This window comes from Lonchura striata, chromosome 9 (assembly GCF_046129695.1).
Source record: "Lonchura striata isolate bLonStr1 chromosome 9, bLonStr1.mat, whole genome shotgun sequence".
Lineage (NCBI taxonomy): Eukaryota > Metazoa > Chordata > Aves > Passeriformes > Estrildidae > Lonchura > Lonchura striata.
The window spans coordinates 3,825,503-3,852,959 of record NC_134611.1 but is presented as its reverse complement, the minus strand read 5'-3'; the positions used below and the strand labels follow the sequence as shown (position 1 = coordinate 3,852,959).

General features: G+C 37.4%; 1 protein-coding gene across 1 annotated transcript; it reads left to right on the top strand.

The window, feature by feature from the left end:
• The first annotated feature begins 198 nt into the window (after positions 1-198).
• LOC110479011 (coiled-coil domain-containing protein 180) lies at positions 199-26,951 on the top strand. Its single transcript, XM_077785520.1, has 34 exons — positions 199-285; positions 1,111-1,193; positions 2,796-2,905; positions 2,992-3,120; positions 3,284-3,394; positions 4,476-4,571; positions 4,818-4,981; positions 5,158-5,277; positions 5,966-6,045; positions 6,728-6,816; positions 7,286-7,405; positions 8,028-8,201; positions 8,698-8,813; positions 10,005-10,131; positions 10,530-10,593; positions 11,223-11,455; positions 12,017-12,219; positions 12,750-12,922; positions 14,029-14,209; positions 14,724-14,870; positions 15,129-15,273; positions 15,479-15,595; positions 16,004-16,102; positions 17,022-17,135; positions 17,854-18,050; positions 20,546-20,617; positions 21,481-21,547; positions 21,743-21,887; positions 22,172-22,332; positions 23,110-23,247; positions 24,225-24,336; positions 24,577-24,682; positions 25,224-25,362; positions 26,728-26,951. The coding sequence occupies exons 1-34, from the start codon at positions 206-208 to the stop codon at positions 26,857-26,859; spliced, it is 4,344 nt and encodes a 1,447-aa protein (XP_077641646.1). The 5' UTR covers positions 199-205; the 3' UTR covers positions 26,860-26,951.
• Positions 26,952-27,457: the final 506 nt, after the last annotated feature.

The following is a 27,457-nucleotide window of genomic DNA, read 5'->3' as shown; positions in this document are numbered from 1 at the left end:
GCTGTGTTTCCCCTACTATTTTTCATTCATTATTTTGTCCCAGTTCTCCATTCAGAAGGTTTGAAGGAATTCTAATTGTTGAGATTATGGTTCTTTGAAGGCTCACTTAGCCCACCTTTTGGATGAAGAAAAGAAGAAGACAAAGTCCTCTAAGAAGAGTAAAAAGCTCCCTTTAAATAGGCATTCAGAAATGTTTGCTGATGCCATGCCAGTACTGAGTAATCAGCAGAAATGTGTTGGAACAGCACCCATCAGTGACTTCACAAAAAAGCCACAGTCAGACAGGTAGGGAACAGAAGCATAAAACCCCAATTAAATGTTGATAACTAAAGGAATGAAATTGACAGCTTTTCACCGGGAATTATAAACTCCTGTATTCTTGCTCATAGCACTAAGGACTTGTAACAGATTGTCTCCTCATCAAATGTAAATTTAGTATAATGAACTGCTTGCTGCCTGTTGAAGTGCAGGCTACCAGACTAATATTTGCAATGGCAGGCATATTGTATGGTTTTCCTTTTAAAAAGAAATTGTCTTTGCTTTTAGTAATCTAGATATACACCCGATCTGACACATATTTTTTTAAGCTGTGTTTCCAAGTAAATGGCTTACATGATGATGCACTAAGATAATGTAATGAACAAGAATGGAGTTAATGCATCCATCCTTTTTTACCCTGATCCAGCTGCTAAATAACAATACAGGGATTCTCACTGACCCCAAGGACAACCACAGTGCCCAAGCTGTTGGGAAAAGCACTGGGCAGATAAAGGCTATTTCCACATTTCTTGCCAGTGTCTCCTTAAGAGTTCATAGGTTTTTTACCTTTTAGAGCTATTCTGTAAGTCTCTGTAGTTTACATGTTCTAAATCTAGCATGTGTTGCTGTAATGCCATCCTAATCGATTTGGAATTGGGATCTACCCAGACTTCAATTTGTCTCAGAAGAGGCAACTTTGAATCTTTGAATTATATTCTTTAAAGTTAGAATTATACTTTTGTTCACTTTAATGTTAAATTTTGCCAATTAACGTGTATTATACTGTTATGTTAGTCCTTCTTCTGGTGCATTTTTAATACAAATTGAAGCTTTATTCTCTTTCTGTTTCAGACAATCTACAACTTTTCCAGAGGCATGGGGAAATGTAGATGCAAGTTCAGCTGAGGAAGTCAGAGGCCTGCCCGATGTAGTTGGTAAAACTGGTTTCCCTTAATGTCATATATTTTAATTTACAGTCACAGGAAATGTGGTCCATGTAACAGGTTTAGCTGAACAAGGTATAAAGTTCTGCTGGTTTGAAAGTAAACCAGCAGGAGAAATTAACCCCACACAAATACCTTGTGAGAGATTTCAAACCAGAATTACAATTTAATAGAAAGATTACAGCAAATGCATTGATACAGCAAAACTGGTTTAAAACCACAGAGTACCACCTGGCACCCTGTTGGTCAGGGTTGCAGTGGTTGCAGTCCTGTCAGAACGGGTTATTGTAAATGCAGGTGAACCCAATGGGAAGAAATGATGATGTCTGACTCAATTCAGAAGGCTGAATGATTTCTTTATTATAACTATGCTAAAATACATTAATATACTATATAAAGGAAGATACTAAAACCACATATTACTTTCTCTAACTCTATATCTCTAACACAACTCGCGACCCTCTCTGAGAGCCCAGCCCCAGGTGGGTTGGATTGGCCATCAGGCTCAAACAATCCTCACCAGAATCCAATCAAGGAATCACCCCAGGTAAACAATTCTCTAAACACATTCCACATAGGAAAAACAAGGAGCAGAAATAGAAATTGTTTTCTCTTTCATTTCCCTCTGTGCACCTCTATGAAAAATCCTGAGAGAGGGAGAAATGTGCTGCCACAATGGGTGGTCTTGTGGAAGTTCAGGTCCTCCTCTGGATATCCAGTGGTGGTGGTGTTCCAAGTCCCCAGACTGCCTAAATTATATACAGTGGAGTTCATGTGGTACATCCCTCAGTGCAGGGAGCTTCATAATGGAATGGAATTATGTAATCCCATGAGTCCTAGAATATTTTTGGAGTATATGGTAGTCATTTCAGCTTCCCACTCTGCTACTGCATAATCAGTTCATTATGGCCCATTAGCACAGATGACCCTCACTGGATAGATGGTGCAGCTGCTTCCCCAGCTGAATCATTTTAAGGATAAAGAAATACCACCTCACCTTGCAGGGCTTGCCTCTCTCATTTTAACACTTTTATCCTGGTGGTCAGGTGTGCTGAAAACCACCCATCATTAGCAGGTCATCATAAAATGAGGTAGAGGGGAGTAGAGTACACAGTTTGGTTACACCCACATTGGTTCTCTTTCTCCTGCAAGGTAACAAAAATCAAGCTCAGGAAATGGCCTGACACATTTTTGATGATTTGTAGGTAATTTTGAAGATGACGAGGCTTCTAATAGAAAGAAAAAGACAGTTGTGAAATTGTTGGTCAATCACAGGTTATGTTTAGATGATAAATTCCAGTTCTGATGTAATCAGATCTCCTTCCTGAAATGTTGCAAATTTTTTATATCGTATCTGAGCTTAACTGATAGTTCCATGCTGTTATCCTTCTGAAAATCAGAAGTTTAAAATATGCGCTAGTATTTTTAACCTGCATTTGCTAAGATTGCACTTCCCTTGGAAAGATGTTGCACACTGTGAAAGCTGCACAAACTACAGCAGTCATAGTGTAGATTTTGGGATTTGCTGTTCATGCATCCCATGTTCTGCAGCAACAGTTCCAGGCTCTAGAATCCTCATTTCTTCCTTGGCAGTTCCTGAGGAAACAGGCAGCAGTACATGGAAGAACCTGGCAGGACGGCGGCAAAAGCATCACGATAGAGCAGTGATGGAAATGCAGCGGGAGCTGGGCTGCATTGGCAGGGTAAGGCAGGAGTTTTTTATCCAGTCTGGAGCTCTTCTAAGGTCAGGGCCCAAGATTCAAATGATCACACTGACCTACCGTTATAGGAGATGGCAGCCTCTGTTCTGAATCTTCAAGAATTCCTTCAGCTTCAAGTGATGAAATCAGATGAAAAGAGTAAACTTCTGTTTGAAAAGATTGCATCTGACATGGCTTTGGAAGCCTTCTCATATGAAGTAAGGCAACTCAGCATTGGCTCAACTGCAGTCACTTGTATCTGCTCTGCGTAGCATCTTCTTATGGCTTGCTGGAGTCCAAAATTACTTGGTTTTTACTTTTTAGATTTTCTTTTATGTGTTTTCACTTTTCAGTGAAATTGAAAGTAGATTTTTATTGCAGGGTTTGGAAGAACTCTGGAATATGATACACGAAGAGTCCTCAAACAGAAGGAAGTGTATTAAGGCAATGGATGAATCCCTAAAGGAGATTGAAAGGAGTCGAGCCATGAAAGTGAGCTGCAGCCTGAATAACTGTTACTGAAGCATAAGATTGGTATTTGCTGATACAATGCTGGGTGCAGAGCAAAGAGTAGCTTGTTTCCAAAGGAGTCAGAGGTCTGCCTGTAGTTCTGTTGTGTGGTGATGGCTTTCTTTTCTCCAATAAACTATTCATTTTATACCCACATAATCAGGAGAAGCTATTTTTTTTCCTAGTTTGAAGGCATTTCTTTCACAATTACTTATGCTAAAGGTGCAAGGAATATACGAGCTGCTTTTATTTCCCTGGAGAGTTGTGTAGGTCAAACTTTGTTTTGGTCTGTTATTTTTTGGGGGACATAACCATTCTGCAGTTGAGAAGGAGCTTAGACATGACCTAGCTTGATTTTAGTTTGGGTTGGCTGGATGTTGCTAGCAAACATGTTGCAGTTTTGTAGTCTTCAGCCTAACCTGTAAAAGTCATTGGACATCATAGGAAATGTTTGGATTAAAAAAATAGACTGTGGAAGAGCTTGCTGCACTGTCCTTGTAGGCAAAGAAAAGCTGTTTGTTCTACCAGTGCCAGTTTTCTTCTCTTTTTGTAATTTTGGTACAATGAATAGGTCCAAGAGTACCACCAGTAACCTTTCTGTTAGATTAGTTACAATAAATGTCAGAGATGAACACGTTTGCTTTAATTTTGTGTTCACTCAAAACAGGCACTGGTGGATTTCCTTCAGATATTTGAAAGGAATGTAGTTTGATTTGTAAATTCATATTACGGCCAGTCTGCAGAGCACTCAATTATCACAGGTATTAAAGAGCAATCAGCTAAATAGTAGCAAAGTAGAATGTTTTAGTTAATGTTTTTATGAATTACTGAAAAAGTCAGTCTTTAAAGTAACTAAGATTAATATTTTAAAATTTACTTCTCAATCTGTGTGTCATCCAATTAATTTTAATTCACTTTAATAGATTTAATGAATAATTAATGAATCCAATGGAATTAATTTTAATGGAAAAAATTCTCTTGTTCATGTAGTTTTTTTAATTTGGGAAACTGATATTTGAGTTAACTTTTTGTTGTTGCTTTTCTTTATTCTTTTATTGCACAGATAACAGAGGTACTGACCAAGTATACAGTGAAACTGGAGGAAATTTCCTTCTTCTTGGCAGCTGATGTTCACAAACTCATAAACAATAAGGCAATGGTAAATGTTTTACCTGGAACAGGATAGCAGTTCCTAGAATGTCTTTTTTCCTAGCTGAAATTAATTTTTTCTGCCTATCAATCACTGAAATATAGAGAGATTTCTACTTTGTAGGGTGTTTGTAATCATTTGTATTCTTTTTTCCCCTCATTTTCTGTAGAAGACATATTGTTTTGTTTGTTTTTGCATGTTGTATGCTGCTTCTACTCCTAGTTTTGTTGTTTGGTTTTTTTTTTTTATATGCAGAATATAAACAGAGCATTGCTGGGTAATGAGAGAGCAACTGCCAAGTTGCTCTTTAATCTAATGAAATCAGAGCTTGAGAAAGAAAAATTGCATCAACTGAAGTGGCAAGAGAGAGTCAAGGACTGGAAGCTCATCCAAAAGAACTGTGTAGTTCAGAGTTTCAGGTCAGAAGCTTTGCAGTCTTATTTTGGACAATGACTAACACAAAGTGACTAGTGTTCACTTGTGGTTTCTATAAAGCCACAAGTTAAAAAAAGTTATTTTTTCTTTATACATATAATGTATGATACCACGTTTGATATCATGTTTCCATTATACATATCTTTTTTCCATCCTGCAGAGAATTTATGGCAAGTGAAGAAGTACAGAATCCCCCATCTGTGAAAATGGAAATGGAAAATATGATTAAGGAGCAAATTGTACTTGGTGAACACAGACTGAGGGTTTTGCAGTATATTGGGTATGGCAAAAGAGGATATAGTATAAAGGAAAACAGTTCTTGCTGGAGTTAATGTGAGGAGCTTGGCTACAAAATGCACTTTGCTTTCTGTCAGTGTGTGATTGTTAATTTCAGCAATAAGACATGGTCAAAGCCTATTTTTCTACAGCTCTTTATAATGGAAAAGCATTCTTGATTTTCACTGCTCCAGCTACACTAAAGAAATGGTGATTGTGGGCTAAAAATGCAGGAATGCAAAAGTAAATCTTCCTGACATTTGAAACTGGTAGAAATGGGCAGACAAAGATGGGTGGAAAACTAGAAGTTGGTGTTTTTTTCTCCAAGGGGTTTAATTTGTGAAATAAATTCAGAGAGGAATATGGATAGAAATCTGACACTGTTATGTTTGAATATCCATCCTGAACACAAAAAGCATTTTTGGGTGCAATGCATTACAGTATTTACAGGGAGTTTTTTTACAGTGGTTGTTGGGAACAAGGTAGATAACAGTTCCTTGTTGATGTTCAAGGCCAACTGTTTATTACCCAACAGTCTCTTTGGTTGATTTTCATTGCAAGATGGCTGTAAATAAAATAAAGCACAGTAGCATGGATGCTCTGATTCATAATTTTGTATTTTTTAATAGTTTTATATACACGTGACTGGTTTGTATTTTAGAATACCTGACTCTTGTTTCCTACTTTGATAGCACCTTGTTGCCTCCAACATATACAAAATCTGACTTAAATGAATGGCACAGAACTCTGGAGAATTTAAACAAAAGTATAGGTAAGTTGGGAAATCATAAAAACAGTCTGGAATTCAAGCAATACTTTCTTTTTTCCTGGGCAATGATGAGGCAGACAGTTGCTTTGAAAGTGCATGTTTGCTCTATTCTTTGTTCCATCATGCCTTCTCAGTTGTTTTGAGCTGGCAGTAAGACCCAGAGAAGCTGCCTGTGACATCACTTTCCTTTGGCTGGTGCAAACACTTGTACATGGTCACATCTAGCAGGAACTGGCTTGGTTAGAATTAATCTGGGGAAATAAAAGTTTAATTTTGACATGGATCAGTTTTCAATCATACAAAAATACTCCTTTTTAACTCTTGGAGAAGAAGAGGCGAAGAAGTACTGGAGGTACTTCCTTTCTCTGTGTCCTGTAGGGTGCCTTCCCTCTGTGTGCCTGCCTTCTCTTGCTCCAGAGCATGTCTTGTTGTGATGTTTGTAGCCTGTATGGTAGCAAAGAAGCTGGTAGCAATTGTAAATAACTTGCTACTTCTAAGCATGATTATAAACGGCTGTGTATTAAAGCATCTTACTTGATTGGTTGTTAGAGTCACACAGATGTGTGACACTGCTGGGATCTGTTCCCTCTGCTGAGATTCAGCACATGGCCTCTTGTCATGTTTCCTTTTCACACTGCACTGTGAAATACAGAATTTTGACTGTGGTCTGTTCCATACCATTCAGACACCCATAATGCAGAGTGTGTGGAGAAATTGCGTGTCCAGTATGAGCTGGTCCAGGGCAAATGTCAGGAAAAAGTGCAGACCTGCAAGGTGAGTGTCCCAGCTTTGGGTGTGGTAGCCGTGGTACAGTGTGCCATTACAGTAAAATGTGTTTGAGGATCCACCAAACACTGAGATAACAAGTGAAATTAGTTTTTAACCTCTGTCTTACTCAGTTCAAAAAGTAATCATCCATTTGGTTTCACAGTAGTGTTTGGTATTTGTACTTGAAATGTGTAAAAGCTGTAACAAATGCTAGTAATGAAGGGGGTTCTGTCCTGTGTTTATGTGGAGAATATAAGGACCTTCAGCCTTTGTGCTAAATCTATCTTGGCAAATCTGTCTTGCTCTCTGTCTCAGTTTCTCCTTCTGTATCCAGTTGAATTGTAGTGTTTAGTAAGCAAATGTGGGATATAGGAGGCTGAGTCTTTCTCTGTCCATCACAAGAGAAGAAACAATAAGTTTAGTCATGCTCTCTGAAAGTCATGCATGTCAATAATTTGCTATTCTTTTCATTTAGATGGCCCTGTTGGATAAGAACATTTGCACAGTAGAAGATGTTGAAATTGTACATTCCAACATGCTTCAGATGACTGAGAAACTAAAACAAAGGTTTGAAGAAGAACTGGAGCACATGGATGTATGTTAATTACATTTGTTTTTATCTTCTTGGCATTAGTCTGTTCTTTTTGTGCTCCCATCTGCAATGCCTTCTGCATTGTAGGCTATTAATGTCACATTAGAAAGAGCTTCATAGTGTGACTAAACACTACAAAGAAACAAAGTTTGGTGTGGAAGAGTTTCACATGGAAGAGTTCATAATTACTGTGTTTATTATTTGTAATATATTGCATTTTTATTATCACTGATGTCTGAAATACATATGATAGGGATGAATGACATATGGCCCAGTCTGCCTGAAGGCAGAGGAATAGATTTAAATGATCTCCCAAATGTTGTGATTCTATACATCAAAATGACCATGCAGTTGTTCCTAAAGAGATAAATTGTAGAATGTGAGTTGGTGCTCTGCCATGTCAGAATAAACAGAAGTTTTGGTACTCTCAGCTTGTAGAATAAAAATCCACATTCTTACCCAGTTTACTTGGAATTTTTTTTTAGTCTCCATTTAGAAGACACACTATTGAACACCATTTGTGTAGTTCCAGGCAGACTTTTATCATGTTACATATGCTCTTATTCATTCATTTCACCTTCCAGCAGTTTAAAAATGAGTTGTTCACTGGAGTGTTTTTCTTTAGAGTGATTTTAAGGAGATGGCTAAATGGCATGAGCAGAATTGTCAAGGCTTGTACAGCTGTGTTCAGGAGGCCATGGGTCTGTGGGATGTCCATCTACTCCAACTGTCCCAGCAGGAAGATGTACTTGAGGAAAAACTAGATAAATACAGATTGGAACAGGATGACATAATACAGGTATAAACATAAAAACAAGGATGTGGCATAATGTAAAGAAAAGACTTCTTAATACAAAGAAGCCTCTGGAATTCGAAACAGCCGCTATAAAATATCTGACTTTTACATTGGAATTTTTACTTTCCGGTTTCATTCTGTCAAGTGCATTTTTGCTAACTGCTTGATTCACACTGAATGGACAGTCCTGTCTTGTTCTTGATATGGCAAAAGTGATAAATATCACTGCTGCTTTCTGTACAAAGTGGCTGTAAGTTGCTATTATGAGATTTTGTGCAGGTATGGACTCTGGTTGAATGCCAAATTCTCACAGTGACAACAGCCAGCTTGGGATGGCTGTGTCAGAGCTGTTCACTATCTAGGAAGATCTTCATAAGTGATGAATTTGGCTAAGGTCTTGGTGTAGAATATACATTCATAATCAAATTACTTGAATCCTAGTTATGGATATTTTAGTATATACTGAACCGTTTTTACTAGCTTTTTAATGTGGCCTTAGGTGATGAAAGATGATATGGATACAATTTTGGAAAAAATGAAAATGGCGAGCTGTGAAGAAGAGCTGAAGGAATATTTGGAGAACGCCCTTTCTTCTCTAGATGAAATTAAAACTAGGTATGAATTTTGTATAAAAGTAAAGCATATTTTAACATTAGTTGTACTACTTAGGCCTTGTTTATGCTGTTGTGTGAAGGTCTGGAAAAAGAGTGTTTCACTTCATGTAAGAATATAAAATAATGTACATATTGAACAAGGTTAAGGCAAATAATACCCACTGTTTAGAAATGGGATCAAGAAAGACTGATATCATTCAAAAACCATACCACATCAGTATTCCTGTGCATACCATCACATCCATGCCTTATTCAGAAGGTAAGAGTAATTGTTCAGATTCTTGAATCACAGGAATCAAAAGTTGGTCTGCACCATCACATCTGCACTTGATCTCATTCAAAGTTGCAGGGACTAAGATCTTTAAGTAGCCAAAGTATTTATTTTGGTAAGCACTCTTTTATCCTTTTTGTGATTAGGCATTTGCAACCTTAAAAACCATATAAAAATTGGTACAATACTGCTATTTTTGCTAAAATATTTAGCAGCAGGTGTGAAACCTGAGAGGAAGCAGCTCTGCTCTCACACCCAGGAGGTCTTTTCTGCCTGTTAGATAAAAGGCACATTAGAAGAGCAATATGGACATGAGGGGCAGATTTACACACCTTATAGTGGGATTGTGGTGGTTTGATACTCCTAAAAACCATTCATACAATTTTTAAAAAGCCAGAGGTAACAGACCAAGTGAAAATACAATGTAACCTATCTGAACACATACATAAATTCCCCATAGTTATCTTTGTTTAGGAGACAAAGCAAATGTAAATGAAAACAAGTGTAAACACTGATTTTTCTCGAATCTAGACTCAGCTTGAACTGTTAGTTTTTATTTTAGAGTAAAATGAAAATAAATCAGGCTCAGTCACAGCTGAGCACAGTGTAGAACTAACAAGAAAGACAGTAATTTGACCTCTCTTACATAAGCAGAGTTTGAATGGTTCCCCATTCAAAAGGAAGGATGTAAAAGGCTTTATTGTAAATATTTCTTAACTTTTGTGCATTTATTTATTTGTAATGAACTAATACCTAACAAGCCAGGATGTGATTGTGTTCAGTATAAACAGATCAATGACTATGTTTAGCCTAAAGGTTTTATGAGATTGATCAAAAAAGTTAGATTTAAGGGCACTGTAATCACACTTAATTTTATTTCTAATATTTTAATCTCTTAAACAGTGACCTTAAATTTGACAGGATTGAGACATTCAAGCAGATTGTAATGAATGAAGTAATGGCTTATCCAAAAGCTATTTTGTGGGAGTTGATTTCTTATAGTATATCCATCAGCCAGCACTTTATTGTGAAGGAAATCTTCAAACAGGTAAAAAGAATATTTCTTCTAGTTCAAAACCCTACTGGTGTATTACTTTTTCACTTTAGAGAAAATTTGCATTACCTTTAAAATTCAGATTATATAAAGTACTGTTTCAGCCATTGAATAAAGTGCTTTTGGTAGAGATAGCAGAGGGTCCAAACTTTTAACTCTGTCCTTGTTACAAACAGAATTTCAGCAAATTCACTTGGCTTTTGAACAGAAAACTACAAGGTAACAGATTTTCAGTAATTGTTTTGAGTGTTACAGGTTCTTTAGATAGTGAGTGATCTTTTCAACACTACTGAAATAGATACATTTGAGAAGGGATATGGTTTTTTAGAAGAAAGCAAATCTCTATTTTAAAATGCTGTGATGGGTGTTTTTTGTTGTTGTTTTGCTTTTAGAACTTTCAAGACACACCAGACTTCACAGTTCAAGATCAAAATAATACCTCAACAGTCCAAACAGGTATTTCTGCTTGGTTGTTTTTCAATCTGTATTTCTTTGGATTGTAACCAGAAGAACTCTGCTTTAACTGTAAATAAGTAGTCGAGGCTTCAGAAGGTGAACATATAGTGGAGCAGCAAGCTGAGAGCATCGTGCAAAGAGAGGAAAATCAGAGTATCCTGAGCTGGAAGGGACCAATAGGGATTGTGGAAGTCCAACTCTTGGCCCTGCCCAGACACCCCAACAATCTCACCCTATGTATCCCTGAGAGCATTGTGCAAACTCTCCTGGAACTCTGGGAGCTTTGGGGCTATGCCCATTCCCTGGGGAGCCTGGGCAGTGCCTGACCACCCTCTGAGGAAAGAACCTTTTCTTAATCTCCAGTCTAATCCTCCCCTGGCACAGCTCCAGCAATTCCCTGAGCCCTGTCCCTGTCACAGAGATCAGAGCTGCCCCTTCACTGCCCTTGAGAAGAGCTGCAGCTGCCAGTGAGGTGTGACCTCAGCCTCCTTCAGCTGAGCCAAATGCCCTCAGCCACTTCTTGTATGGTTTCCCCTCCTGACCCTTCACTATCTCTGTGTCCCTCCTTTGGACATTTCTGTAATACCTTTAGGTCTTTCTGACATTGTGGCAATCAAAATTACCCCCAGGGCTCGAGGCAAGGACATTGCAGCCCAGAGCAGAGCAGGACAATCACCTCTGTCAGCTGGTGCCAGAAGATGGGGACAGTTGTCAAAAATCAGCTGGAGAAAAAAAGCTAACAGAGAAAGAGGTGATCTTGGCACAGGGAATTGAAGAAACAGAGGAAGAAGAAGATGAGGAGAGTATTCCTCATAAAAGTAAAGAAAATGAGCATGCAGAACAGGGACTAAGCATTACACAGGTAAGTGAGCAAGAGAATAAGTTTGAAGGTGGAGGCAGTCTTGTCCAAAATAATGAGGAATAGGAAGTCTTTTTGCTGAGAAGGAGTAGAAAGTAATTTTTTTTCTTAGTTTCCTTACAAAGTACACAGATCCTTTTATGGGAAAATTGAGTGTATAAAACAGTTCACAAACACTCTTTTCAGTCTTTTACCCATGTAGAAACCCTTTGCATAATTTTTTTTTAATCTGTCTTTCATCAGTGTTCTCAGCCTGTGGTTTTAAGCTAAGTATTTGTACCTAAGTATTAATTTTTCAGTTTCCATTAATTTGTTGCCATAACAAAAACCTTTTAAAACGTCAGCTCTGCCTGTGTCTTGCTGGCATACAAATACATAAAAATATAAATATTGCCAGCACTGTGTAAATGTCCAAATTGAGAATGAGAACATTGTTCTAAATGTCCAAATTGAGAATGAGAACATTATTCTAAATGTCCTCAGTATTCCTAGACTAGCTGATGCACTGTTGATTCTATGCTGATACCTTTAAAAGTAATGTGACAATTTCCAACAATTTCCCAGTCAGTGTCCAAGAGCAGCGAGGCAGAGAGTGCTGAAATTGCCACTGCTAGTGAAAACACTTATACTGTTCTTAGAGTTGAAGAGGCAGGAAAGACTGACATCACAGAGAGTTATTTTACAAAATATGAAAAAGAAGAATCACTTCCTATGTACCTGAAATATGTACTTCTCACAGAAGCCATGTTTGTTGAACTGAAAAAAAGGTGAGCTGAGAACATTTTCTGTTCTTTCTTTCTCTTTATGTGATAGACAAATTTCAGCTGCTTAGAAGAAACATTAGACTAGAGAGGCAAAAGTTATCTAATTACTATTATATAATTGGATATTTATATAGTTACATTTTCAATTATAAAATTATGATTGTACAATTATGTTATTCCACTTTTTAAATTGATACAAATACGATAAAATGTTTTATTGTTTTGTATCTATGGCTATCAAGTACCACAGAAACATTTGCCTTTACAGAACATTAATATTTTAGGGAAAATTATTTAGTCAGAAAAGATATTACAGAAAGACAAGTAATTTGCCCAGATTCCCTACCATGAAGTAAAAATGCCTGGTACTCAGTACTAAGCATCTAGCTCAAAAACTCTACCAGTATTGTGCAAATGGTACTGAAACTGTACCTTCCTATAGCCAGAAGTTAAATTCTTAGAAATAATATATTCAGTAAATTCTTATTTATTATTTACTATTCCTTACTTTAATATTTCTTTTTCAATCATAGGATTCACCTCTGCTTTTTTGAACACTTGGTGGAATGGTTTGCAGAATCCTTGTCCAACTCCTATGCCTCTGTAGCTGCCAAGAAAGAAGAGCTGAATTCAATACTTATGCTGCATCTTATGTTGCATCAACAAAAGCAGGAGGAGATACAGAGCATCTGCAATGCTCGAGCTGGTATTGACATTTTTTTTGTATTGTGAGCATCACATGTCTTCATTTAGAGGTGGTCCTAAGTGGGCCAAAATCTGTTTCAGCAGTAGTTGACTCTGTAATAGAGGACAACAGAAAGCAGTTCACTGTCTATGAATTCCCAGTATATTGTATTAGATCTTTTTTAAATGACATTTCTTTTCTATAGCTCTTCCTGGTTTATACTGTTATTTTTGGAAAAATAGACGGCAGTGCATTGATTAACAACTGGGAAGACATTAAAATTCTGTTGAAGAAGATGTTAAAATTCTATTGTAAATGTTTGTGAATTCTCATCCACCTTGAAATTATTTAACAAGAGTTTGTGGTGTAAAAAAAACTATTTAAAAAGTGTTGCAGAAAAAGAAATTAGCAAGTTGAGAGAGCCAAATATCAGGGCCAAGCTTCTGAAAACATGAGAAGGAGGATTTAACTCTGTGAAATATCACTGAGCAGCTACAGAGCATCCTCTAATGAAAACCCTTTTTGCATAGGAAGTGTCAGGTTTTTATGGTGAGAAAGAAAATATTTTAGACAGGTTTGTTGGTCTTGAATACATAAGTTTAAAATTCTTCTTTTGAAGAACAGGCAAATAATTTTTCAATTTCCCTTTTTCTGCAGAGAGGACAGATGCTTCTTCTGGTAGCTTTCTTGAGACGATTGGCTGGCTCTTGATTTATACAGCTATCATTCCAGAAGAGAGACCAACACTGATTTTCTTATTTCCCTTACAAAACCAGGAAAAGTGTATTTTCCATTGAAAAATGCTACCTTTAGTTTTGTTACAAGACTGAGAACAGAGGGATAATGGAGATGTCAGCAATGACCAAAAATAAAGGAAAAGGAATGCTTAGAGCAAACAAGAGACATTTGTGGTTTGAATGGATTAGGAGCTGTTAAGGATATATGTCTTTCACAGGAGAAAAGTCAAAGCAACCAAATTGAATGTATTTAATCTGTGTGTTTTAGCTATTATGAGGTCTGGCTTTGTTTATTTTGCTGCTGCTGCTGATCATGGGTTAACTGAGCATTGTGATAGTTCACAGCAAAGAGGAAATAATGTCTCTATTATAAACTTCTTTTCTTCTCAGAGGAGCTGTCACTTCACAAAGAGCACCTTGAGCGCCACCGTGCAGTGCTGGCAGAAGGCCTGAAAAAGGAGAAGGCTGAATTCCTCCGATTTTCAGACCACCTAAATAACCTCAACACAAACTTTCATTCCCGAGTCCATAACTTGGAGTATGACTTGCTCCACGCTCCTGTGACTGACGAGTAAGTGTGCCACTGCTGTTCCTGTAAGTCTCCCTAGTTAAATACTCCTGATTGCTGTCTGAGATGTTTATGGTTTGCATTCTGAACTTGTTTTATATGTCATTGCTCTTCAATGAAGACTACTTCATAAAAGTTGAAAACATGTAAAGAATTTCATTCTCTTTCCCTGATTAAATTAAAATCAGGACTGAACACATGGAGATTTTAGTCTCCTTTCAAATTGCTGGCACTCTTTAAGTAGAAAAGATGTTTCATCTGTTTAGATTTTATCTGAACATGCACAGTAATATCAGTTGACTAATTGTTTTTGAAGAAAAATGCCCAATAGTGTCAGCTCTTGCTGATACCTTCCATGGGTTCATCCAAATCATCCCAGATTGGGGAGTTGCTTAGAGAGTCATAAATCACTTTTGAATCCTCAATATTTGCCATGTCTTTACACCCAGCAGTTGCTGAATCATCATGTGTGTTCCTCTTCAGACATGTTTCCCTGTCTTTTATTATTTGCTGTTAGGTCAGCTTCTTCCAGCAGGAATCTGGAATCAGAGCTCCACAACCATCTGGAATCGATAAGAGTTACTGTGAGGAGTTACCAGCAGCACTTGGAGCAAGCTTTAGGAAAATTAAGGGATTCAAACGTGGGTTTTCTCAAAAGTTGCAGGTATATAGATTTCATGGAAGTGTTGTTTATAAATGGTGATCTAGTTCTGGGAATCAGTGTTTGTTGCATAGGCAGAACAGTAAAAGTAAAGTTTATTTTGTTATTCATCTAGTTTCCTATTTAAAAAAAGAAATGTATCTTGTTAAACCACAATTATTGTGCTGTTTTCATCACGTTTGTGTTGTTCCAGGGCTGTTTAGCTGGAATGGTCTTGGAGTAAAATGACTGTCAGCCAATTGTTTATATGTCTGCTTTCAGATTATTTTCAGAGAGTGGTGACTTTGCATCTGAGGAGGTAAAGTTTTTCAACGAGTGTCTTCAGGAAGAAAGTAAGCAAATTGACTCCTTTGAAAGTTCAATCAAGACAGATGTGGAGAAAATAAAATCGAGCTGCTTGGAGCAGGTATGCAGAATTACATTATTTAAAATTATGTTTTCTATTAACATATTTTATGTGATTTGCAGTCAGCCTGCTTTCAGATTAGAACTGTAAGTCTGTCCTGTTTGGCAATTACATGATGGAAAAAATTAGTAGAATGGCAAGTTCTATCAATTAAGTCTTAAAAAGTGAAAAATTATCTTGTCTTTTGTTTCTGACATTCTTAAAGGCTACTGAACTTTTCAAGCAGTCTGGAAAAAAGTTTGTTTCTCTGTCTCTGAGTCGAGCCTTTATGGAGAAGGTCCATCAGTATTTGAGAAAGCTACGACAGCAAATCAAATCAGAGGTACAAAGAGAAACATCAGAACTTTGCTTAAATTCAAGATAATAATTTTCTTTTATACCTTTGAGGAGATTTTGGCTGAATTCATAGTGGACAAATATTACCTAATTTTTTATGTTAATTTAAAACCCGCTTTCTGTCACTATCCACTGAAAAGTTTATTTTTAATACTGCTGCAACTGTGCTGGAACACTATGGCCTTGCAACACATTGTGTATGTACATCTGAATTCACCAATATTTTTGTGTGGTACAGCTGCTTTTGTCAATTACTGTTTTCATCTTCTCCTCTGGGGGTACTGGGGATTTTTAACCAGTTTTTATCAGTGGTTCTAATGGTTTGAAAGTGGAACCTCTGAAATTCCTGTGAATGGGGACTTCTCCTGTTTCTTAAAGTTTGCTTCTGCTTTAGGTAGCGAATTCCAGTTTTCAGTCAATCACATTAAAGTCTTACCTGGAAAAGCTCCAGCAGAAGAGAGATGCTTATGTTCATTCTACTGCAGATAAAGAAGTAACTTCTAATCAGCATGACATGGTATTTAATTTGACTTGTTATTGTTATTAATTTGGTATAAACTAATATTTTGGAGAAAGATTTATGTTTCTTCATATTTGGGGCTGGGCAGAAACACAGAATTTTTGCTCAGAAAGGTCCTTGTCCTGGATTCAGCTGGGATAGAGTTAATTTCTTCTCAGTAGCTGTTACAGTGCTGTGTTTTGGATTCAGAATGAGAATAGTGTTGGTAACTCAGGTTTTGCTAAGTCCTGTCTATCCAAAGTCAAGGACCTTTTTTTTTTCTTGTCTCCTGCTCCATCACTGAGGAGGTTCACAAAAGAAACAGGGAGGGAATATAGCTGAGACAGGTGACCCAAATTGGCCAAAAAAGGGATATTCTTACCCATGGAATGTCAGGTACAGTCTGTAAACTGGGAGAGTCATCTGGAAGGGCCAGTCTGAGTTCAAGGAGGGGAGTCTGGCAGTGGTCAGCAGGTGGCGAGCAGTGGTATTGTGCATCACTTGTTTTTCACTTTTTACTATCTTCATTATTATTTACTATTATCATTGTATTTCACTTTACTTTCAATTATTAAACTGTTCTTACCTCAACATAAAAGCTTTCCTTTGATTCTCAGATTCTCCTCCCCATTCCACCAGGGCATGGAGGGAGAGAAGGAGGGTTGAGCTGTGTGATGCTTCATTTCCAGCTGGGTTTAAAACCACAACAAGTCCTTTTTGGACAGTCAGTACTTGTTTTCCTGTTTGCCAAACCAAAACCTCAGCCTCCTTTACAATCTCATTGCTTCCATATATGTGTACATAAACTGGTGACAGAACAAAGGCAAATAATATTGTTTGCAAGAGTCAGCATATTTGAAAAGGTTAGAACAGTCAGTTTAGTAAATACCATCTGTATTATCATATCTTTTAGCCTTTAACTTCTGAAGAGTTGTATGCTTCTGCCAAAGAGGTGTTGGAAGAGCTGAAAAAGAGGAGCAAGTATCTTGACTGCTTTGTAGTAAAACCAAAGTTGCCACATGCCACTGTAAGATAATACTCACATTCTCTGTATTTTATTTAATGTTGAGAGAGTTTTCATATGTACATGCTTTAATGGGTTTTCAGAATTTGTGCTTTGAATTCTCAAATGAAAAAAGAATCTGCATTATGCTGAGACGTCAAAGACACTGTAACATTAGGACAGCCTTTTTAAGAGGCTGAGTAAATCAGCAAGTTTACAAAATGCTGAAGAGACACATGGCATTGCAATGACTTGCTCGGTTTTTCACAAATGTTTGTTTTCAAGGTGTAGCAGTATTCAGAGGTACGTATTTCACAGGTTTCTTTAAATTATTTTTTTTTAAATCCCAAATGTGTCCTGAATGAATTTTGTTTTTATCAAGTGGGTTGTGTTTTCTTTCCTCCCTTTTCTGGAAAGTCTGTCTTTATTTTCTAATGTCAGTGGACCATTGTTTTAAGAGTATATCCTTAAATACGGTTTATGATGATTATGAGCATCTACTCTTAACTGCTTTGAAGCGTTTTAAAGCTGAATAGCTGTAACAATATTGCTGTTAGAATGACAAAAAAAATTTATTTCAGCCTGTGAAACAAGATATTATCTGTTTAGAAAATCTGCTCTAGTAGTCAGTTATTACATGGAATGCTTTCACCAACTGCCTGCTATGGTCTACAGGGCTTCATTTTTCTTCCCATTTCAGGAGGCCTTCACCACTCCTGGCACAGGTGGGAAATTGCAAAAGGAGTTCACCACTCCTGATGTGAATGGGAGGTTACAAGATTTCATTGCTCCTGCTGTTCCAAAAGAGAGTCTCAGAGATGAGAGCAAAAGGATGGTGATGGGACTGGATCCTGACAAATTCCCTTTGTTAAATCCAAGCGGAACGGATACATCAATATTCAATGATTTGGCAATAAAAGTTATTGAAAATTTAGCTGGGTAAGTACTTGTTTGCTTAAAGGTTTTTTTCTGTCCAAGTCATTATTTATATTTTCTTTGCCCAGAACTAGTGAATAGACTGGTCATAGGTAATACTACTAGATATTTTCTAATCAGTCTAAGTTTAAAAATTAATCTAGCTGAGACTGCTTTCTCTTTAAAACCAATATTTCTCATAGCCAAAAATAGCCCTTTGTGAGTGACATCTAGTATACAATGATAAATTTTAGGTATTTAATTATCTTCTAGAGCCTTATTTTACTTAAAGGTGATTACCTGCTCCATAGTTGACTGAATATAAAGTGTAAAATGAAGAGTGTGACAAATGTTTGATTTGTAAATAGTATTTAATGTAGTTTTGGTTGTAGAAAATCCAAAATTCCAGTTAAACAATCAGTCCTATGAAATTACTTCTATATACACTGTCAGTTGTAAAAGTTACCCTAGCTGTTAAATATGGTCTCAGAAATTTAACTCAGCACATGATAGGGATAGAGAACTTTCCTAGTTTGCTATATAATATAGTATAGAACATAAAATGGCAGGATATGCAGTAGTACTTAGCTTTTTTTTTTTTTTTTTTTCTTTTCAGATTTGATCCATCAAAAAAATACCAAGACCTAAATTGGGGGAAAAAGAATCCAGGTGTGCCTGTATTTCTTTTAATACTTTCTTTTCATCTAAATTGTAGTTCCTGACATTTTATGCACAGGTCTAGCATGGTCCAGGCCAGTGACTTCTATGCTAGGAACTCTGAAATAGTTGTGCTTCTCAGCTCTTTCCCTGGACATCTTTACTTAGATAAAGATGCTTTTGGGCTCCTAAAGCAATGAAAACTGCAGAATGAGATAATAATGTTATAAAGAGTCCCTGTGTTTGTGATAGCAGAAGGGAGATGGTGTTGAGAAAAGAAGCAGAGCAGAAATCATGATGTATATAGGGAATCAGGGATCCTTCTCACACTGTATCATCTATTCAAAGGTGAGAAAAAGATAACCCCAGATGCTCCCTACCTAGTGTTCCCATTTCCTTATCTCTCTTCTGCAGACCTTGACTCTCCCAGCCATTTCCGAAGCTACCCTCAATCTCTTCCACATGTGCAAGTCCCCATGACCACCAATACTATGAATGCAGCCCATTTATTCTCCTTCTTCACCTGCCTCCAATCTGCTTAAAATCTCCTCCATTTACCATGAATTTTCTGTGACATTCCTGACTCATGCTCCAGCAACCTTTACAGCTGTTGCCACTTCTGGGTTACTTCAGGCCTGTCTGACAGAAATTATTGTTCCTGTAGTTGTCCCCTCCGTATTGTTAGGAAATGTTATAGAAATAAGAATGCAAAATATATATACTCATAAAAAGCACTTCAGTTGGCATTTAGGCAATATTCTTCTTTCCTTGTTAACTATAAGCAGTTCTTCCCCCAGTAAAGAAGAAGTTATCTGATGCATATTCTCAGAAGTCTACTAGCAAGAGGTCATCTCGGGATGAAACCAAGCGAAAAAAAAGGTGAGACCCCTAAAAGGAGGAATTCCACTTCAGAAATTCCTATGCAAAAATTTCCCTAAACTTTGTCTGTTCATTGAAAGATTCTTACTGCTTATTTGTATAGCCTTCTTTCCATCTACTGCTTATCAATTGGAATCTCTTACCTGTTAATGTCCACATGATCAGCTTTGTGGGTTTTTTCCCCCCTACATTTTGACTGGAAAAATATTTTTTTTTCTCCTTCATCTGCTGCTGTTTTGTATTTTGAAGTTGTTGAAATATAGACTAACCCTTAAATCAATGTGGCTTAATTTTGTGTCTAAATAGTTTGTCTTCAGCTTAGTCCACAGATTGATGAATTGAGCTACTGTAATAGTGAAAGCAACAAAAAAATCTTTGAACAATGGAGAGTTTAGAAGAGAATTCTGAGAATCTTTTTCCATCAAAATACTACCTTTGTATTGTCCTGGTTTGGGAATGGTATTCCAAATTTTGTACTCCTAACAAAACACTCCAAACTGTGCACTGCTTGCTCCCTCCCCTTTCCCAGCAGCAGCTGGAGGGGAAAATCAGAGGCACAAAAGGTGAAGATAAAGTTGAGATAAGAACAATTTACTAGAAACAGCAATGAGATTAAAAAAACCTAATAGTAACAGCAGCAATGTTAATAGCAAAGTGCACAAGAGAGGCAAGTGGTTCACATGTGAATGCTCAGAGGAAACCCCTGAGACTGCCACCACATTCCCCAACAGCAGAGACCCTTCCAACCACCCCCACAATGATGAGAGGTGGTAAGAATAACCTCCAGGTCCTGGCCACTGGCTACTGCAGAAATTAACCCTGTCCTGGCCACAACCAGAGCAGATAGAATACTAGTTATAGAGTTAGGTTTTTTCTAATTTTTCTTCAGTTTCATGTCTGTCATATGACTGACTAGCTCAAATCATCAGCCAGAGAAGGAAAACACTTGGGCATAGTTACAAACTAACATTTTTCCTTTCCAGTGACAAAGGCAGACAATCTCTTACCAAGGAGGAAAGATCCCAGATATTTGGAAAGAAGCCTACAAAGTCTGAGTAAGTCGTATAATTCCAGGACTAGAAGTTAATCTGTAAAAACCCTCTATGTATGTATCTGTGTATCTGTCTATCATTGTGACCTATAGAGTTCACCATTGAATTTTGAATTTAGACTTGTGATTTATAGGTCAAAGTACTTCCAGAACACTTCCTTTTTGCAGTGTAATAATAGTGAAGATGTAAGACATCTGGTTCATTCTGTCTGATGTCTGAAGTGGGGGTCTTACTCGAGCCATTCTGTACATTTATGAATGGGTGGAAAATGCAAAATAGCCTCTTTTTCAATTATTTTCACACCTAAGAAGACAAATAAATTTTATGTCTTCATTCTTGTACTCAGTATTCCATTAATGGGAATAAACAAGGAGCAAACAGGTTCAATTCCTCTTCTGTAAGAAAAGTTTCATATTGTTGATATGTGCACTTGTAGTCTGTAGAACCAAGATATTTGGTACATGCCATACAGAACTATTCAAATTAATGCTTAAGATGTTTAAGCATTTGGGAATTTTATTCCATATTGTGTTTCAAAATAATTCCAGCAAACAGCTAGATCCACTGTGAAATATTTTTGCTTTATCTAAAATGCATGGTAAGGTCTTTGGGCACAGGAATTTGGCTAAGTTTGCTTTTTTGTGACAGTGACGTGGCAGTGCTCTCCAGTGAGCAATTACAATAGCCCCTTATCCTGGCTGCATCTGAAGAGAATCTGTGCTAATGTGGGAGAAGGTTCTTAGGCATTCTGAAAAATGTACTAAAATTAACCTGAACAAAATACTTGAAAAATAGTGAATATTGCCAATGTGATCATTTAACAGTGTGATAATATTTTAAAATTGTAAATGTGTTTTGGTTTTCAGTACTTTTAAGGGGATTATTATGAATATTCTTTGGAGTGGTAACAACACCTTGCTCTGCCTTGGTGAGGTAAGGAAATGTCATTTTCTTTAGTCAATTTTACTTTCATAGGTGTACTCCCGTGTCAGAGAAATAATTTGATTCTTTCAATATTTGGCAGACTGTCCAAAAATTTTCCTTTCTTCTCCTACTGTTACATACCTAGATGTGACATGTTTAAATGTGTTATCAACATTTTTTATGGTTTATCTTTCCCTTATGCAGGAGTTCTATGGAGAAAAGAAGAATCCTCATATGGGAATGTTTGAAGATCTGCCAGACACATTTGAACACTGGGCAGAAATGCTCAGGGTGAAACTCCTGTCATACCAAAAGCAGATAGATGATTACTACGATTTCTGTCTTAGAGGTAAATTCATTCAGTTAAGACTTACATTTTCTTATGTATGTAATTTTTCAGTATAGAAGCTGAAAATTGCAGTGACCAAGAATTATATCATTGTCGTAATCCATCACACTCAGTGGAAAAACTCTAGTTGACTTTACTGGCAATTGAGCCAAAGTCACATTTTTGAGCAGGTGTATGTTTCTCAAAGCATTGCACCTAGAAAAAGGAATGTCAGGGACACAATCTCTGTCAGAGGAAATTCCAGGCTGTTTGTATCACATGCACACCTTGTCTTTTCCAAAAAGAATTTCAGGATCAGCTGAAGTGGTTTGAGGAGGAGCTCTCTTCTGTTTCCCAACTGGTCGTGGAAAGTCTTTTAAAAGAACATGAGCAGAAGCTCAGCTCTTGTACTGGTCATATTCAACATCTCTTCAATAGGCAGCTGAAAGACTGGGGGGATTTGAAGGTATGTATATACTGGAATGCTTTGTAGTGTAACCCATGGTAAGTGCATCAGATTGAGAAAATGTTGGTTTTCTCATTCTCACTGTTTGCTTCATCACTCTCTGCTGAGCTGATCACAGATAGAGTTTTCTGTATTTGCAGTTAGCCTGCTTAGTTCACCTGGAAGCTTTGTAGTTTGTGGAACTCTGTCCCTTCTCTCCCAGCTTCCAGCACTGGGCTGCCTCTTTCTCATCTCAGCTCTGCCTGTCATCTTAGACTTGACTGTCAGCTCTGTGAGGGCTGTGACCCTGTAGTATGGCCAGACAGATCCTACTGTATAGCTGCTCTCCTTTCTAAGAACTGTGATATAAGGATAATGAAATACTGTATTTACCATCATTCATAAAAGAGGCATATTTTATCAAGTAATATCAGAACTGAGAACAGAATTGTAATGGAGATTACACAGAAAATGCTGGAGTGTCTTGAGAGTGTCTGAGTATTAAAAATTAGATAAAAATTACAAATATAGAGATATTTTGTATATTTACTTACCATGTGGTAGAAGAGATGATTTTTTGTTGAAAATAAATCCCAAAGTGAGACCAGAGGCCAGCAGAGAGGCAATTTGATGCATCTTGCACTGCAAAGCTTATATCCAGACAGCCAAGAAGTAGCTCCATTTTCCCTGTGTTTCTGAATACCTTTATAGAAAATGTTTGTGGTTTACTCCTTCCTTTTTATGACTCACAGTATATTCTTTACTGAAGGCATTTCTTTCTTACATATTCTCTTAAAGACTGTGCACAGGAGAAAATTACATTACTCCCTAGGACACCCAAATAACTCCCTTCAGTTGGAGGTTTTGTGCCAAGAGGAAATAAAAAGGCAAAAAGATCAAACTGATGGGGTTCACCTCAATACAAAGATGCTGCAGGTAATTGTAAAGCCCTTGGCTAATGTAAACTTAAATATTGCATTTGAAAAGGAGGGTGTATTTTGGATACATTTTTCCTCCACACAAAGGAAACTTGAATTTTTTTTTTTCAGTTTTAAGCAATCCTGTTCATATATTGCTACATTTTAAGTGGTGTATTGTCAGCATTAGACATAAATATATCTGCACACATACAGCTGCTTAGATACATTGTGGAACTTACTGATATTTTATATAATTCATAGAACCTGCTGGCTGTGAGTTTAATGGTGTGTAGGAGTATTGGCTGTGGTGGTGACATCTTCTGGTTAGTTCTCTTACTTCCAGACAACAGATGCCTGGAAGGGTTTCTTCTCTGTGTATTTCATTAGTGAAGATAATGACACTTTTGTACATAAGATTAAGAACTGAAATAAGCTGAATTTACAGGAGAGATTCAGGAATCAAAATACTTTACCCCCTTCGCCCCCTGGGTTAATTGAAGGTCGGTTCCCCAGCATTAAAACCTCTTGTTTAGTTCACTCAGGCCACTTACTCCAAATTCTACACTGTCTGCAGAGTACTGATATTTTTCATTCCAAAGTAGTAACTCCTACTCTTAGCTCTACATACAGACACAGAAACACCCTGATTGAGAGTAACACCTGGGCTAAGCACCCAAGTACCTGAATTCCAAAATTATCTTCTCTTTGGCTAGAAGCTGGTTTTATCACATTTAACCCAACTGTGTAATTGCTAGGTACCTATACCCAAAACTCTACAGTTTTATGATCTTTATATAATCAGGCAATGTTAAGAATACTGCAGTGACACTTTGAGACCCTTTTATGTGCAACTTTGAACCTAATGTCTGTTATCTGCAGCTGCTGTGGAATGCCAGGTTTTGATATATGTGTAGTCTTTCATAGCCAAGTTAAAAGGAGATGAGATCCAATTATCAAAGGAATTCCTCTCACTTGTCTCCAATGTTGCAACAGGATTGTGTTGCTGAGTGTGCTCAGAGCTTTTTTTCTGCACTGGCTGCCCTCACTGAAAAGCTCCTCTTGGAACTAGATGAAATCATCACTGTTGATGATGTAAAAGTAGCAGGTAAGAAAAGAAGAGATTGCTTGTTCAGAACTCCTCTCCCTTATCAAAGATTGCAGCAGTGTGTCCCTAGGAATAGGAGGCTTTGATATACTATAAATTTTAAATTAAGAAATTTGCATAATAAAGCATGCAAAGCTATTTCTTGAGTGTGTAGAGCATTGAGCTGCACAATTACTCCAAACCAGCTGTATTCCTGATATTGTTTTGTTTCTGCTGAACATATCCTCTATTACCTCCCAGGAGCTGAAATACCTACAGAGAAGATGCCAACTTTAATGTGTCATAAACAAACTGGACTTCCTCTAGGAACCTCCAGAGTTCAACAGTTAGTCAAACGAGGAAGGAGGTAATATTTGGAGATACCAAACACTGATCTAATTCCTCTGCTCTGAACTGATAACAGGCCCTGTCCTCGTAGTTTTTTGCTGCACTCATTGAAACTGCTGCTCATCATTAGTAATGTCATTGAACTAGTAATGGGGTAGTGGTAGTTTGATTGGGTAATAATTTTAAAGAAAGAATTGCAATAGATCCAAATAAATATAGTATTGTAAAACAATAAAAAAGTATTGTAAAACCCCATGTCAATGCTATTGCTATGCCACTTGTTTGTCACTAGTTATCAATTCATTACATTCAGATATGTGAATACTCTGTGTATTGTCTTTCAGAAGAAATTAGTTCTATGCTGTGGGGAGAACCTGATGCTTTAAAAGAACAGGTGGTTGTAGTAAACAAAGATGTTTTTAGGGTAAACCTTTTGTGGGAAAAAAACCCCAACATTGATCTTTGGCACCTTAGTACAAGTAGTGTGAATTAGTATGATCTGTTCTCTTTTCTAACTTCTTTTCTCATGTGTTTGTTTTGGTTGGTTTGGTTTTTCATAGGACTTGGCCAGGAATACCCGAGACTACTGTTCCTGACACTCCAGAGTATGTTCTTTGCAGAGGAACTGCATCAGTTTCAACAGCTAAGACTACCCTGAGCCATCTGGCAGTGGTGGATGCAAGACAGGCTGCATATAAGGTGGGTCTGTGGGGAAGGACTTCAGTGGGCTGCTGCTGTTTTGGTTTCTTAAGAAGACAATTATGAAATCTTAGTTGTGTGTGTAAGTTTTTAACGTACACAGTGTTTGCTGGTCTTAAGGCCCTATTATCCATGTGTAGGAATCCTTTCTGGTGTCCATTTCTCTGTAATGCTGTCAGAGGCAGACAGGGTTGGTTCCTCATGGAGTCTTCTCATTCAGAGATATGACAAAGAGGAATTGTTTCAGCAGAGAAGCATGGATGGTGTCAGAAACAGGACACTGCATTTTGGCAGCATCATAGTTCCAAAAGCAGTTGTGCCGTTTCAGTCCTACTTGTTTTCACTCACCTTTCTTTCTGAAGCCTTTAGCTCCAGCCTTAGATCACAAAAGCTGATTTGCCCATAAAAGATGAAGAGCTGTAAAATATTTCATACCTTTCTTATATCCACAACTATCACAGATGGCTGTTTCCACCATCAGAAAGATTCCTCTTTCTTCACTGAGTCTGTTAAAAGAATGCAGACAACTCTGCCTCTGACTGGCACAGACAATGGTTCTCAAAACAGCAGTGCTTAGCAGTTAGGAGAATATTTTTATGTTAAATCACTTGGAGATGCCTTTATGCATCTGACCTGGAAGTAATTGTACTCCCACTGAACTAAATTAACTTTTTAAAAAATACCTGCTTTTAATAGGGGAATGTAAAATATACTGTCAATGATGGCAAATGCCATCAAAACAATCCATTTGTGTGTGTGTGTTTTATGTATCTAGTTCTGGTGCCCAGGAACCTGATTATAGCAAAGATTTGAAGGGAATGTGGTTGTTTGGATACAAATGGTTGGATAAAAGGATTGGATATAGAATGCATGCATGCCACAGGAGTATTTTCCTGTGTGTTGCATTAAGAAATAGAGTACTTTATGTTTTGGAGCATGGACTCTCCAAGAATATTAAAGTGCCTTGAGGTTTTTATGGTAGTCTGTAAGTTTCTGTCTAGAGGAAATTACTTTTTAGCAGTTTTGTAATAGTTCAGTTCATACTTTTGAGTTAAGAAGTTCCAGCAAGAGCCCGAGTGTATCCTGTGTTTTCCTGAGAGAATGCAACTCCCTTCTCTTAGGAACTAATGCAAATAAGATAAAGGTCTTGCATTTTAGCAAAATTTAAATACTGCTGTAATTTAATTTCGGAAGTCTTTAAAAGGAACACAGGTAGTATTTAATTATTCATATTAGTTCTATTGTCAGAGGCATGGCCTCTATGCAGTCTCCTGGCACAATGGATCAGGACCTGGATTTAGGCAAATAAAATTATATTTTGTCAGTACTAATTTTGTCTTTAATTGTTGGGGTTTTTTAATACAGAAATACAAAAGTAAAGTTGAACAGATGTTTGCCCAGATCAAGGAAGAAAGTGCAGCTCAGCTGCTGGCAATTCAGCGTTGGAGTGACTGGTGGGAAGAATCTGTTCGGAAGATAAAGCGACTCTACGTCTGAGTTCAGTCAAATTTTGCTGAGCTTTGTTGGCGTAAATTGACAAATTTGTATGAATGTCATTGATATTTTTTCTTTTATTAATCTGTTGCATTGAAAAAAAGCTACATTTTGCCTTTTTGTTTGTTTTGCCATGTTACCACTCATTTCCTCATATGCAGTCTTCAGACTACTACTATACTCATCTCCTTACATAACCACCTGGTTTGGCTTACAGTATCATCTGTTACCAGATGTGTTTGTGCACATGAATCCTCTGTGCAAGGGTACTTAATGCATATTTATTAGCAGAGGTTACAGAATTTTGCTGCAATTTTGCCCCTGGGAGCTGGTTTGGTCTGAAAACTCCCCAAGGCATGAAAGAGAACTATCCCTAACAAAGCACTTTTTTGTCAAGGGGCTGTGCCCAGGCACCTCTGCCTGGAGACCTCTGATTGGAGATGGCCAGCCTTGGTCTTGTCTTGGTATAACAAGCTTTGACTTGCCTACCCTTCCCATTCCTTGCCTCACCTCTTCTACCTTGTGTTTCCTATCCTTGCCTATCACTTTCTTTCCTTGCCTTGCCTTACCTGTTCCTCTCTTGCCTTGCCTTCCCCTCCTT